This window comes from Drosophila rhopaloa, unplaced genomic scaffold (genome assembly GCF_018152115.1).
Source record: "Drosophila rhopaloa isolate 14029-0021.01 unplaced genomic scaffold, ASM1815211v1 contig_3, whole genome shotgun sequence".
NCBI lineage: Eukaryota > Metazoa > Arthropoda > Insecta > Diptera > Drosophilidae > Drosophila > Drosophila rhopaloa.
This window is the reverse complement of record NW_025335123.1, coordinates 9,814,496-9,829,351: the sequence shown is the minus strand read 5'-3', so window position 1 is coordinate 9,829,351 and position 14,856 is coordinate 9,814,496. Positions and strand designations below refer to the sequence as shown.

General features: G+C 39.4%; 1 protein-coding gene across 1 annotated transcript; it reads right to left on the bottom strand.

Annotated features, from left to right (window-relative positions):
* Positions 1-10,591: 10,591 nt before the first annotated feature.
* Positions 10,592-11,730, bottom strand: LOC108049854 (the record flags this gene model as incomplete). Its single annotated transcript, XM_017131195.1, has 1 exon — positions 10,592-11,730. A coding segment is annotated over one exon (561 nt), but the record flags the coding sequence as incomplete, so codon positions are not given.
* Between the last annotated feature and the right edge of the window lie 3,126 nt (positions 11,731-14,856).

Sequence of the window (14,856 nt, the reverse complement as noted above, 5' to 3'; positions counted from 1 at the left end):
CGATGGCGATGGCGATGGAGATGAAGATGAAGGGAACTCCTCCGTGTCTGCCTCTCTCACCGATTACATTTGCCACATTTGTATGAATAATTTAATTATTGTTTAAATGTTAATTAATGCAACGTGAGCGGCGACTGCACTGCACTTCTCTTGTCTCCGTCCCGCCAACTTTTTTGCACCTCTTCACTGGATACGGAGGTGGATGTGGAGATGGAGAAAGGGAAGGAATGGAATGGGATGGGATGGGGAACCGACTACACTCGAGTCGACTCGACTCGACTTGACAGACACGCATTTGGCATTAATGGGCTGCCTGACTGACAACAACATCGCGCGGGCAGGAAAGTAAATAATGGAGGGCTAGAGAACATTCGGAGAGGAAATCCAGAGCCAGTGGGCGGTGGAGGCATGCAAATGTGTGAAATTCGCAATTAGATGGTACAACTGGGATCGGGAGGGAGTGGGTGTGGGTGGGATGGGAACAACCAAGGGCCTTGAAGAAAAAGAGTGTAAAATTGCTGAACAACAACTGCCTAAGGAGTGCCCAGTCATAAAAAACCATCAATAAGAAAGTGAGTGGGATCGAAGGGGAAAAAGGTGCAACTAAAGAAAATCTAAATGGAACCAATTAAGACATTTTCTTCCAATAAGACATCTCTGTTTTCAGTTGCGATAGATAGAATGAAAGCACAGCACTATGGGGAATTTGCCCGATTTTTTGGAATAAATTAATAACTCGCGAACTATGTAACATATTTCAGTGAGGTTTTTTTTATAGTGTTCTACATACCTATACACACCTGTTGGAAAAGTGAAAGTATACCAAAATTTTTTTTTTTTTTTAATACAAATTTAGCTCTATATGCTCTTAATTTCCAATTTCAATGTTGTACAAAAAATCATAGTCGTTTTCTTCTTCATAATTATCAACATCTAAAGACTCGTCTCCAGGTTCATATTCGCATAATAACAATTAAATGACTTCTGGTGGAAGAGCAAGCAGCTTATGTTTTCGGACGCGCTTCTTCAAATGATCAAAAGATTGGTTTCTAAAAAATTAAATTACGCGAAAAGTCGCACGAAGCGCACGATGAGACAATATGTTCTGAGTTCGGAATTAATGACTCTACAACATGGATATAGACACTTACTGAACAAAGTTGAACATTTTTTTAAAACTCTATTGAAAGTTTAACTTTCTTTCCAAAACCCAAACGAAAACATCACCTGCTACATTTACAAATTGTTAAAATTGGACGCACATATTAAGCAATATATAAGTATTTTTACACAGAACATACCTTAAGAATTGGAAATCATTTCAAATTTGACTGTCTTACGTTATTTTGTTGCAGAGATAATGATTTGAAAGTGAGCTTCAAAGTTAAGCAAAATGTAAACAAACCATGTGCGCTTGCAACAGCTGACTTTAACAGTTGGTATTTAAATACTAGACTTTTAAGTTAACATTTGCGGTATGTTACCAAACAGCTTGATGTTTTCCTAATACATTAAAACAAAAAAATTGAAAATCGGCATACTTTTAAAAAATACATTTATTCCAAAAAATCGGGCAAATTCCCCATAGTGCACAGTGGTCTTAAATATAAACGTACTTCCCTAACAAGTGTTCAAAACGTATGGGTTTAGATTGGAATCTTAAAAAGTGTTCAAGAACAAATCTAATTACAATCAACTAGAAAATAGAACAAATTGTTTTATGTTCTTAAATACTTTTTCAAAAGTGGCCAAAAAAAAAAGGATAGTTTTAGAGAACTTTGAATTAAAAAACAAGTTCAACGTGTATTGTTCAATTTATAGCGATTTCTAGTTAGGAAGATTTTTAACTATAAATGTTCAACTGATTATATCCTTAATGTTGTTATTTGGTGGCTTAAAAACTTGACTTTACTTGAACTTCGATCATTAGAAATTTCCAAGAAAAATATATTTTTAGCATCTCTTTTAAGAAAGTCTACTTGTATTGCTTACTTTTTATGCCAATAAAACATAAAAAGGAATTCGAATCTTAAAATAAATTTTAGCATTATTTCTTCAACGATTGTTGGTTTTCTGATTACTTTTCCAACTTATCCAGCTTCCTTTCCAGATATGCATATTTATTTTTTTGCTGATCGCTGCAGTTTTGTTGTTGCTTTTACTGGGTAATCCGAGACGGAGGCAATTAGCAAAAGGCGGAGAATGGAGAACGGAAAACGGAGAGATTCTTCGGTTCGGTTTGGTTCGTTTGGTTAATTAGAACAAATGGCAAAAACAAACAAGCGGCCGTAGCGCGGAAAACTAACGTAAACTAATTAAAAGGATCGCTGGCGAAAAAGTTTCAACTTACATATGCAGAAATTGAGTTGTTGTTCCTGCTGGTGTTTGTTGTTGTTGCTATTATTGCTGTTGTTTGCTTTTCTTTTCGCAGGAAGCACAAGGCCTTTTTTTCTTGTTATTTATTTAGCTTGCAGTCCGGTTAGATCGTTATTATTCAATTGTTGTTGCTGCACAAAGGAATGCGTTTTTGAGTTTTTGTTTATGTTATTCAATTTTAGTGCTAATTGAATGCGAATTCGAATTCTCGCCACACGCGTGTGTGAGAGGGATATGGAGAGAGTGAGAGTGGGCGAGAAAGCGACATTTACCGTTATATTTGTTAGTTATTCGTTATTCTGTGTGGGTGCAAGATCACTGCGAGCGAGAACGAGAAAGAGATATAGATAAACACCTGCCACACACACGCACGCACACACACACACGCACTGGAACTCGACTCAATTAGTTAGCTCATAAATTTGCATATTTCGCACTCGCTGTTGGTTTTTGTTGTTTTGCTTAGTGGCATGTACACAGGAAAAAAATAAACAATGTTCCGTGACTTTGTTTTGATTTCGCTACTGCTGCTGCTTCTGTATCTTTTCTGTTTTTCTTTCGCACGCGCGCACACACAACCGCCAGCGCCGAAGTTCAAATTTCGAATGCCGCTAATTTTCGAATGCCGCATGAATGAAGCGGCGGCAGCGCCGTCGACTGGGCGCTCTCTCTCTCTCGCTCTCTTGCCGGTGCGGTGCTCTCTCCCGCTCTCGCTCTCGCCTTTCACCGGCTTTTTCCGCACTCTCTCACTCTCTCTCTCCCTCTCTCTTTGCATTTCGCGAGGGTTGTTTCCGCTCTTTTTCGTTGGGGCTGCTTTTTTTGGGGCCCTGCTCTGTCATTGGACGCCGCTCTTGGTCGCCGACCGCCTATCACACAGGTGCGGCAGAGGGTTGCTCTGTTAAGGCGCTGTTATTAGCCTACCTGCGTAGGCGCACCTGTGAGTTGTCGTTGTTGGTGTGTTCGGTAGGTGGAGCTTTCGGATAGTTTCCTTTGTGACAACTCCGAATGCCGTTTTTTAACCTCCACCCGCTCGCGATACAACCCTTTTACACCGTTACTAATTCGCACACAGAAAGAAAAATGATCTACTGGATGATCAACCACTAGAGATAAATACAGTCCCTAAACAACTCGAGCTTTCATCTGAAATTAATACGAGTTTGGTAGACTTTGTGGTACACTCAATTGACCATACATTTTTAAACATTCGGTTTGATAACAAAAATGTCAAAATATGATGTGCTGCTGCTTTAACTAGATCTTCTGTTGCCACAGACAAATGTTCTACCAAGTCCTCTGTCCTCTTAAATGTTATTCATTTAAGATGTGGAATTCAGTTCAATTTAACATCTCAATGTCTATGTGATATTGAGCTGCTTTTTTCTGTGCAGGAAGAATAATAACCGCACAATGAATTAACTGCATAAATGATTCGGCAAACTACCCCATCCTCGGGAGAGACAGGAGCGACTCTACTGGTGGCACCACCTCAACTCCACAGGCGGCCGAAGGGAAGGGGCAAGGGTGCCGGGGTGCAAGCATTATTCATACATAAAAAGCCAATTAAAAATTTATAATAAACCCCGCGCCAAACTGCTGCAACAACCCCAAAAAACAGGCCGAAAATAAAAAGAATTAAATATCGCACAGGCAGGCACGGTGGGACAAATCGCTGGAGAACAAAAGAGGTGAGCCATTGCATTGGGAACACGGCAAAAGTCTTGGCACTAAGCACCTCTGAATCAAAGTTTACTAAAGTAATTAACTATAGTAATAACACAGTTTCGAAAACCGAATCCGAAATTTTTATTAATCTAATGAGAAAAAATGATGAAAATGTTTTTAAAAACTGATTTACTTAAAAAAAAACAATGGTTTTCCGAAAGTCTTAAAGAAACAACAACAAATTTTTTTGGTGCCCACTGTGCCTGGGTTCCAGCATGTGGGAATGACCAGTGGGGGTGGGCGTAGATAAGTGGGAAGGGGGAGTGGCACACGCACCTAGCGCTAAATTAGATGTAAAATAATGAACATTTCAATTAAAATAATTAATATTAGGCTGCACTCACAGTGGGCGGAGGGTGGTAAGGACACACTAAGCACTCAATTAACCATTTTAATGTTTATGGATCAGGTTAGCCTGAAGGATGTGCAGTTGGTGTGGGCCGCTGGAAATGCTGGAGATGCTGTGCTTTTTAATTATAATTAAACATGCGAGCAACTGAGTGGTGAACGAGCAGCGGGCGCGGGGTGGTGGGTTGTGGGTGGCGAATGGATGATGGTGGTTGAATGGCCAGCTTCAGCTTCTAACTCGAATGGCTTCTCTCTTTCTGCTCAGGACATAATCACTTAGCCGCGTGCAGAGCCGCATTTAAAATTAATTCTGCTCAAGTGCGTTTCTTGGCAAGAGACACAAAAAAACAAGAAAGGAAAGCTAACTTCGGGCGGAGCCGAAGTTGATATACCCTTGCAGAATACTCTGAAAATTATATTCTCCAAAATTATTCATATGCATTCTTAATACTCATCAAAAATCCCAACTTCCTAACTTTAAAAACACCAAAGTTATGGCATTTCCAATCGTTCAGTTATATGGCAGCTATAGGATATAGTCGGCCGATCCTTATGAAATTTAATAGGTAGGATTGATTGGCTAAAAATAAAACCCATAGAAAATCCCAACTTCCTAACTTAACAAACACCAAAGTTATGGCATTTCCGATCGTTCAGTTATATGGCAGCTATAAGATATAGTCGGCCGATTCTCATGAAATTCGGTAGGTCAGATTGATTGGCCAAAAATAAAACCCATAGAAAATCCCAACTTCCTAACTTAACAAACACCAAAGTTATGGCATTTCCGATCGTTCAGTTATATGGCAGCTATAAGATATAGTCGGCCGATTCTCATGAAATTCGGTAGGTCAGATTGATTGGCCAAAAATAAAACCTATAGAAAATCTCAACTTCCTAACTTTACAAACACCAAAGTTATGGCATTTCCGATCGTTCAGTTATATGACAGCTATAAGATATAGTCGGCCGATTCTCATGAAATTCGGTAGGTCGGATTGATTGGCCAAAAATAAAACCTATAGAAAATCTCAACTTCCTAACTTTACAAACACCAAAGTTATGGCATTTCCGATCGTTCAGTTATATGACAGCTATAGGATATAGTCGTCCGATCCCGGCCGTTCCGACTTATATACTGCGTGCAAAGGAAAGAAGGGTGTGTGCAAAGTTTCAGTTCGATATCTTTAAAACTGAGAGACTAGTTCGCGTAGAAACAGACAGACGGACAGACAGACGGACAGACGGACAGACGGACAGACGGACAGACGGACAGACGGACATGGCTATATCAACTCAGGAGGTGATCCTGATCAAGAATATATATACTTTATAGGGTCGGAGATGTCTCCTTCACTGCGTTGCACACTTTTGACCAAAATTATAATACCCTCTGCAAGGGTATAAAAAACACCAATGTTATGGCATTTCCGATCGTTCAGTTATATGGCAGCTATAGAATATAGTCGACCGATCCTTTTAAAATTTGGTAGGTCAGATTGATTGGCCAAATATAGAACCCATAAAAAATCCCAACTTCCTAACTTTAAAAAATTGGGAACGTCGGATTGATTGGCCAAAAATACAACCCATAGAAAATCCCAACTTCCTAACTTTACAAACACCAAAGTTATGGCATTTCGGATTAATCAGTTATATGGCAGCTATAGGATATAGTCGGCCGATCCTTATGAAATTTGGTAGGTCGGATTGATTGGCCAAATTTAAAACCCATAGAAAGTCCCAACTTCCTAACTTTACAAACACGAAAGTTATGGCATTTCCGATCAATCAGTTATATGGCAGCTATAGGATATAGTCGGCCGATCCCGGCCGTTCCGACTTATATACTGCGTGCAAAGGAAAGAAGGGTGTGTGCAAAGTTTCAATTCGATAGCTTTAAAACTGAGCGACTAGTTTGCGTAGAAACAGACAGACGGACAGACAGACGGACAGACAGACGGACAGACAGACGGACAGACGGACAGACGGACATGGCTATATCAACTCAGGAGGTGATCCCGATCAAGAATATATATACTTTATATGGTCGGAGATGTCTCCTTCACTGCGTTGCACACTTTTGACCAAAATTATAATACCCTCTGCAAGGGTATAAAAAAAACACCAATGTTATGGCATTTCCGATCGTTCAGTTATATGGCAGCTATAGAATATAGTCGACCGATCCTTTTAAAATTTGGTAGGTCAAATTGATTGGCCAAATATAGAACCCATAAAAAATCCCAACTTCCTAACTTTAAAAACACCAAAGTTATGGCATTTCTGATCGTTCAGTTATATCGCAGCTATAGGATATAGTCGACCGATCCATATGAAATTGGGAACGTCGGATTGATTGGCCAAAAATACAACCCATAGAAAATCCCAACTTCCTAACTTTACAAACACCAAAGTTATGGCATTTCGGATTAATCAGTTATATGGCAGCTATAGGATATAGTCGGCCGATCCTTATGAAATTTGGTAGGTCGGATTGATTGGCCAAATTTAAAACCCATAGAAAGTCCCAACTTCCTAACTTTACAAACACGAAAGTTATGGCATTTCCGATCAATCAGTTATATGGCAGCTATAGGATATAGTCGGCCGATCCCGGCCGTTCCGACTTATATACTGCGTGCAAAGGAAAGAAGGGTGTGTGCAAAGTTTCAATTCGATAGCTTTAAAACTGAGCGACTAGTTTGCGTAGAAACAGACAGACGGACAGACAGACGGACAGACAGACGGACAGACAGACGGACAGACGGACAGACGGACAGACGGACATGGCTATATCAACTCAGGAGGTGATCCTGATCAAGAATATATATACTTTATATGGTCGGAGATGTCTCCTTCACTGCGTTGCACACTTTTGACCAAAATTATAATACCCTCTGCAAGGGTATAAAAACACGTGGCACACGTGGGGAAGGAGGCTTCTGGAGTTCAGGGGACAGGGGGCAGGGAGCTGCCCCATTTTACCGTTGGTTCACATTCGCGAGCGAAACAAATTGCACGCTAATTGCTCATGTTCAATTAAAAGCAACGGGCCCAAGCAAACTCCAAACGAAACCCAACTCCATCCCCACCCCAAAAATTTCACCTAAGCTCTGCTCCCGTCAGTGTTGTCCACTAGCCAATAGCCAGAAGCGGCCAAAATGGAATGAATGGCTTTTAAATGCCTATGTACATATTAGCCAAAAAGCTTAAATAAAGCCTAAATAAACTAAGATAAACTACGAATCAGTTTAATCATTTTCCATTATTTACTGCGCACAAATTTTTTATTTTTTATTTCAATTTTAAAACAAACTATTCCCCAAATACACATAAATTCAGGTCTAAGGCACCTGTATACAGAGCTTAATAATATAGGTTCGGGGTCATCGAAACCTGGCTTTATCACATCATAATACTACAAAGATTACGAATTGAAATGCGTTTTTCTAGTAAGGTAAATAAATAAAATGGTTTTCCAAAGATTTTTTTAAAAACTGGTCCCAAACATACAAAAATGTTATTGCAGATTAATAGAGAATAAAAGAAAAGACATATAGAAATATGTATCGCACATAAAAATCCATTTTCAGAAAATCAATTAATGATCTTAAAAAAAGCTAGATCTCACCTAAAAAAATGCTAAATCAGCAGCAACCATCTGGTCACCTCAGTTGGCATTGCTCATCTTCCTTGCCTTCGGAATTTGGAACACACGGGCAGAGGCAATTCCATACCCGAACCCATGGACACATTGAGCGCTTTCCCACAAAACAACGGCAAACGGAGGAAGAGGGTCAGAGGGTGGATGGGTGGCGGACGGGTGGTGAATGGGTGGCAAGGCTTTTTGTTTTGGTTTTGATCCTTTGCGCAAATAATTGCCTAATTGTCTCTGGTTCGCTCGCTCTACATTGTTGGGCTATGGAAATGCAGAACGGGAGTGGAAATGGCAACGCATATTTCTTACGCAAATCCATTTCCATCTATTAATTGGCAGCCCTCGGCAGCTGCTCCTTCTGAATGTGAGTCCTGCTCCTGCCGCAGGACTATCATAGGTCCTTTTTTACACAATTAAGCGCTTGAGCAAATAAAAAGTGAGCACAGCTCAACGTTTCTCCCTCTCGGGTTCCACTTGAATCAGAGCTGCGGTTCGATTTGCATACATAGTCGTATATACATATGTTTATACATATGTATATACCCTGTGGCAGGACTCGGACTTTTGGATGCGGTTTATCGATTGCCGGGCACTTCTGCAGGGGATTAGGGGCTCCCAGGCTTCCCAGGCTGTCTTCGTTTGTCATCGAAGGGGTCTGCCCATCATATCTTCGCACTCATTTGCATAGGAAATTACTTTAACAATCCATTTAAATGATCGACCGCTGCAACATCGATAAATAACGAGGTCTTGGGTTGTTGTTACCAGTTTTTGCTTCTTGTATGCAGGCAATTACTGGATCGTAACCCTTCCCGCTTCCTCTCCCTTTTGACACATTTCGCACGCTTCTTTGGTTCGCTGCAAATTGTTATTGCAATTATTATTGCCAGCTTGTTGTCAACATATTGATAAAGCCCCGCCCCTTCGCCCCTCCCTCCCGCAAATATGCAAACGAGGCTAACAAGCCGCGGTACGGGCATAACGGTAAAGGTAATGGGCGGACGACCAGGGCTGATTGCATGGCATTGTCAGCGACGTCATCGCAGTATCGAATTACGGATTTTTCCACGTCTAATTTACGGCCCGTGACAATTGCATTTTAAAGTCCAGCGAACCCGAACAAAACTTGAACCGCACGGGAAAAAAGACCCCGATCGAATTGGGTATTATCGAACGTGATGAAATAGGTTTTTGGTTTTTTTTCATAATTCTTCACTTTGGAAGGCTAAGTAGAAATATACATTCTTTAAAAATCTGAGATAAAATGAAGCAATAGACTTTTCTTAATTTCCTCAACAGGTGAAGAATACATACATGTATTGGAAAATAATTAAACTGGAAATGTAAGTGCCCAAAACAAGCCGATTATGTTAATCTTTTAAGAGTTTAAGAAGACGTCGAAAAGATTCGAAACTTTTTAAAGTCCCTATTTTTTAAGATTTGTCGGTTTGGATTGATGATTTCATGTGCAGTTTCAAAAAGTCGGATTATTTTATACGGGTTTTAAAGCGAAATCTCCCAAAGGGTAGTTGTATTTATACTAATAGATTAGATACTAGATTAGTAATATTTAAGGATCTTATTCATCTGTGTTATGACAGATAAATTCATCGATCTCAGTACGAATATACTAATGCATTTTTCATTTCATACTAAAACACCATCAGCACCATTAACGTTTAATGGTATCAAAATGAACACCAGAAGCACAGTAATTTTTTTGTAACTTTTTCACTGTGCAATCTGACTTAACCCGCGCAATCTTAGCCCAAAGCGGACCCAAAAGCGGCGACAGTTGCCTGCCCTTGATAAATGAGACGGCGCCGCCTACGCCTCGAGTTCCGAGTTCTGAGTTCCCAGTTCCCAGTACCGGAGTACCGAGAATCGGACGTCAGACGTCCAGGGGTTGACGCCTTCTGTAGTTTGCGGTGCGCCGCAACGCCGATCAAACGCGATAAACGCTGGGTGGGTTACGTGGCTGCGGTTGACAGTGTCAACGGTTGCAAGTCAAAATTAATTAGAATTTTTCAACTGCGGAATTCCCCTACCCCTTTGGACAAAAAAAAAACCTAGGGGATGCACTATGGCCCAATGTACTCCAAGGAACTTTGAGCGAAAGCGGTAAATTGAAATCAGTACAAAACACTGGAACACACACACACAAAAAAGAACGATCATTAATCATCGAGGCGAAAAGGGTTGACAAGCTGCGCACTGCTTTTGCCACAGGGTTGCTGCTGTTGCCTTCAGTTCCGGCTTCCTTCGCTCCTTGACCGGAGTCACATCCGCCAAAACAACAACAACAAAGGGGCTGGGGGGTTGCGTAACCCTAATGCATTTAATGTCTCCTGATGGCTGCTGGATAAATAAATAAGTTCGCGAGACCAGTACATACATCAGACAATATCATCCTCGAGGAGCTCTAATTGCATATACTCTTTTTGGATAATAATAAGGATGCCAAAAGATCTACATACAAAGTTCTTTTTTTTAATCTTTTTATTTCAGTTAATCTTTACTTCACACTCGAGGTATTTTAAACAAATTTCGAGGATTTTAAATAAGCAAACAAATAGTTTTTTTTAGCTGATTAGATAATTTTTTAAATGAAAGCAAACAGTTTTTGAAGACGTTGATAAGCATAAATCTTTAAATCAATTTTTAAAAATCTCGTAAGATATTATTAAAATATGAACCCTTTATGCTGAGATACATTTATATATATTTTTAACATTATCGCATTTCTTAATGCATATTAATTATTGTTACTTCAACACATTTTTTGAGATTCAAATTTGTAACACTTTAAAAATTAGTTTAAACATAATAGTTAGAATGGTTAGTGAGGAAAAGAAAAACCTTCAAGCTTTAACGCTTGTGATTATTATTGTTTGACTTCTTAGTATTTTTTAAGGTGTATCGACTGAACCCTTAAATATTGTGATACAGTACTTTAAATGTGACAATTCTGGGTCGAAATTAATTGCTATTCTTGAAAAACTTAACATCATTTTTTTGGATAACTCGAGGAGTAAGCGGCTCTACGATATGTTCTCCACCTAGTTGCTAGGCGGCGATCCATCGGCGGATGAGGATGACTGGTCCATGGTGCTGCCCAGCTCCTCCTGACTCACTTGCTCATCCTCCTGGCCCTCCTGCCCTTCGTCATCCTCCTCTTCGAGCAGCAGTTGCATGGCCTCCACGCTGCTCCCGTTGATCATCTCCGCAAGTGCCTGTGCGATCCTCTGATCCCGCATCATCTGGACGATGGCTTCGTCCGTGGGAACGGGATTACCCAAAAGGGAGCTGCGCAGGTGCTTCAATCGCTGGCGACTGCGACGCCGTTTCCGGGATTCGCCGTCATCGTTTTCTTCCTCTCCTTCGACCAAAATCTGTACTGCCCGCTGTACGTTGTTGTTGCTTCGGGCCAGCGAAAGGCGGACCTCGCCCTCCGGATAGCCCATGGCCATCACCAGCTTCACCAGGCGCTCCGTTTCGCTGGCATCCGCCGCCACGGCCACCGACGCGGCTTCTTCGGGAGATCCTGCTCCTCCTCCGGTTTCTGGTGGGGATTTCAGCAGTGTTGCCAGATGAAAATTTTGCTTTCTCCCTAAAAAATCTCAAACAGGCGATATTTCCCCCTAAAAAATCCAGTTTTCCCCCTAAAGCCTAGTATCCAGATCGACGAAAACTGTACGCCAGTCATGAGAGAGAGCGAGAGGCAAACAGCTGGCGTTCACTTTTCGTCGGGCCTTTTTTTCACGTCGGTCTCCTGATCGATGAAAAAAATACCAAAAAATTCCATAGCGTTGCCAGTCTGCGGAAACGTGAACCCTAGCGAAAAGATTAAAAAATTTAATCTTTTGGCGTGCGCTTCTCACTGAACATTATAAGAAATGGAGGGAAAAACTCAAAAAACTCACAAAAGTCGATGTGTTTACATGTGAGGACAAAATAACATTAATACTATCTGGGGTGCCTCTTGTCAGAGCAAAATGTTTTTTAGGTCCAGAATGTACGAAAAAACACAATAAAAGTGCAGCTATGAACTTTAAATTAGCAAATAATTATCAGTAAATTAAAAAAAACAACTGTTAAATTTAAATTGTATTGTTTTTTAATTTCTTTGTACAGCGGCAGACTTGTTTTCCCAAGGTAGTTGATAATATCCCTTAAAGGCTCTTTCCCGCAAATACGATATTTTAATTTTAACTGCTTGTCAATAAACCCACCTGATTGACAGTACGACCGTAGCACGCTTAAATCTGATAAACTCTCAAACTTTTGGTCACACTGGAAAGATTAAAGTTTTTACGCTAGCGTAATCGTTTGTCGATCTGGATACTAGGCTTAAATTAAAAAAATCAGTTAATTTCGAACTTATACAATAAAACAAGAAAACGATATCGAATTTTAAGAGATCACCTCGAGAACTTCATTTGAGAAATTGGTCTTGTACACTTCCTCGCTATTGAATAGCTTATACATTTGAGGGGATGGTTCAAAGCTATTGCAATTGTTTGGTAAGGTTAATCTTATTCGAAGAAGGATGCTGCTTTCGGTGCAAAAACACATATTTTTTCAAGGCATTTTGTGTTCTTAGGAAATCGTGCTTGCAATTCGTCCGTGAGTTTAATCAAGCAGTCCCTGCATCGTTTTTTTATTATGTATATCAAGTGGTTCCCAGAAACCGCCAGCATCAGCTGGTAACACTTGTACTCGTGACCATTATTTTTTGATATTTTTGCCATATTTAGGTTGTTTTTATGCGTGGCAATATTTTACGAAATCACATATTCTTGTGTTTTTTTCAAAACATTTGGGTAATACAATTTCCAAAAAAAAACCCCTAAACTTTCCCCCTAAAAATTGCTCCCCCCTAAAATTCCCCCTAGTACGTCAAAAAACCCCTAAATCTAGGGGGAAAACCCCTGATCTGGGAACACTGGATTTCAGCACCATTTGCTCAACTTGTGACATTTTGCGAGCTTTACTTTGATTCACTTTGGACTGGCTATCGATATCAAATCAGCTGATCATTTTTCCCACCCTTTTCATTTGGTTTCGAACCAGGTCAGCTGATTTAACTCTTAAATAATTTCGGTGTGGCCGAATCTTAGGTAAATCCTTACATAACGGGCTTACTTCACACCTATTCAAAACCACAAATTTTGAAAAAAAAAATTATTTGGTTATATTTAAAAGGGGACAACCGATTCAAATTTTGATAAATGCATATAAACAAAACAATGTTTGTTTAAATATGTTAGCTATATATCCTTAAAAAAATAGTTTTGACATTTTTATGGACTCTCGAAGTCCAATTTTGGGTCAACAAGTCATCGGAAAATTTGAAATAACTACAATGAAATGGATCAAAAATTTGATCAACGGTAAATTGAAAATTTTGAATGCAGATTTTTAGAGAATCGACTCACAAGTCTTTAGAGGTATGCCACTTTGGATTCGGCTTAATTTTGGTAAAGTTATGGACTCTCGAAGTCCAATTTTGGGTCACTCTTTGACAAGTCGTCGGAAATATAGAAATAACTGACATGAAAATGGGCCAAAAATTTGATCAACGTTAAATTGAAAATTTTGAATGCAGATTTTTAGAGGATCGAATCACAAGTCTTTAGAGGTATGCCACTTAGGAATCGGCTTAAATTTGATAAAGTTATGGACTCTCGAAGTCCAATTTTGGGTCAATGTTAAACAAGTCATCGGAAAATTAGAAATAACTGACATGAAAATGGGTCAAAAATTTGATCAACGTTAAATTGAAAATTTTGAATGCAGATTTTTAGAGAATCAAATCACAAGTCTTTAGAGGTATGCCACTTTGGAATCGGCTTAAATTTGATAAAGTTATGGACTCTCGAAGTCCAATTTTGGGTCAACGTTAAACAAGTCATCGGAAAATTAGAAATAACTGACATGAAAATGGGCCAAAAATTTGATCAACGTTAAATTGAAAATTTTGAATGCAGATTTTTAGAGGATCGAATAACAAGTCTTTAGAGGTATGCCACTTAGGAATCGGCTTAAATTTGATAAAGTTATGGACTCTCGAAGTCCAATTTTGGGTCAATGTTAAACAAGTCATCGGAAAATTAGAAATAACTGACATGAAAATGGGCCAAAAATATGATCAACGTTAAATTGAAAATTTTGAATGCAGATTTTTAGAGGATCGAATCACAAGTCTTTAGAGGTATGCAACTTTGGAATCGGCTTCAATTTGGTAAAGTTATGGATTCTCGAAGTCCAATTTTGGGTCAACGTTAAACAAGTCATCGGAAAATTAGAAATAACTGACATGAAAATGGGTCAAAAATTTGATCAACGTTAAATTGAAAATTTTGAATGCAGATTTTTAGAGGATCGAATCACAAGTCTTTAGAGGTATGCCACTTTGGAACCGGATTAAATTTGGTAAAGTTATGGATTCTCGAAGTCCAATTTTGGGTCAACGTTAAACAAGTCATCGGAAAATTAGAAATAACTGACATGAAAATGGGTCAAAAATTCGATCAACGTTAAATTGAAAATTTTGAATGCAGATTTTTAGAGAATCGAATCACAAGTCTTTAGAGGTAGGCCACTTTGGAATCGGCTTAAATTTGGTAAAGTTATGGATTCTCGAAGTCCAATTTTGGGTCAACGTTAAACAAGTCATCCGAAAATTAGAAATAACTGACATGAAAATGGGTCAAAAATTTGATCAACGTTAAATTGAAAATTTT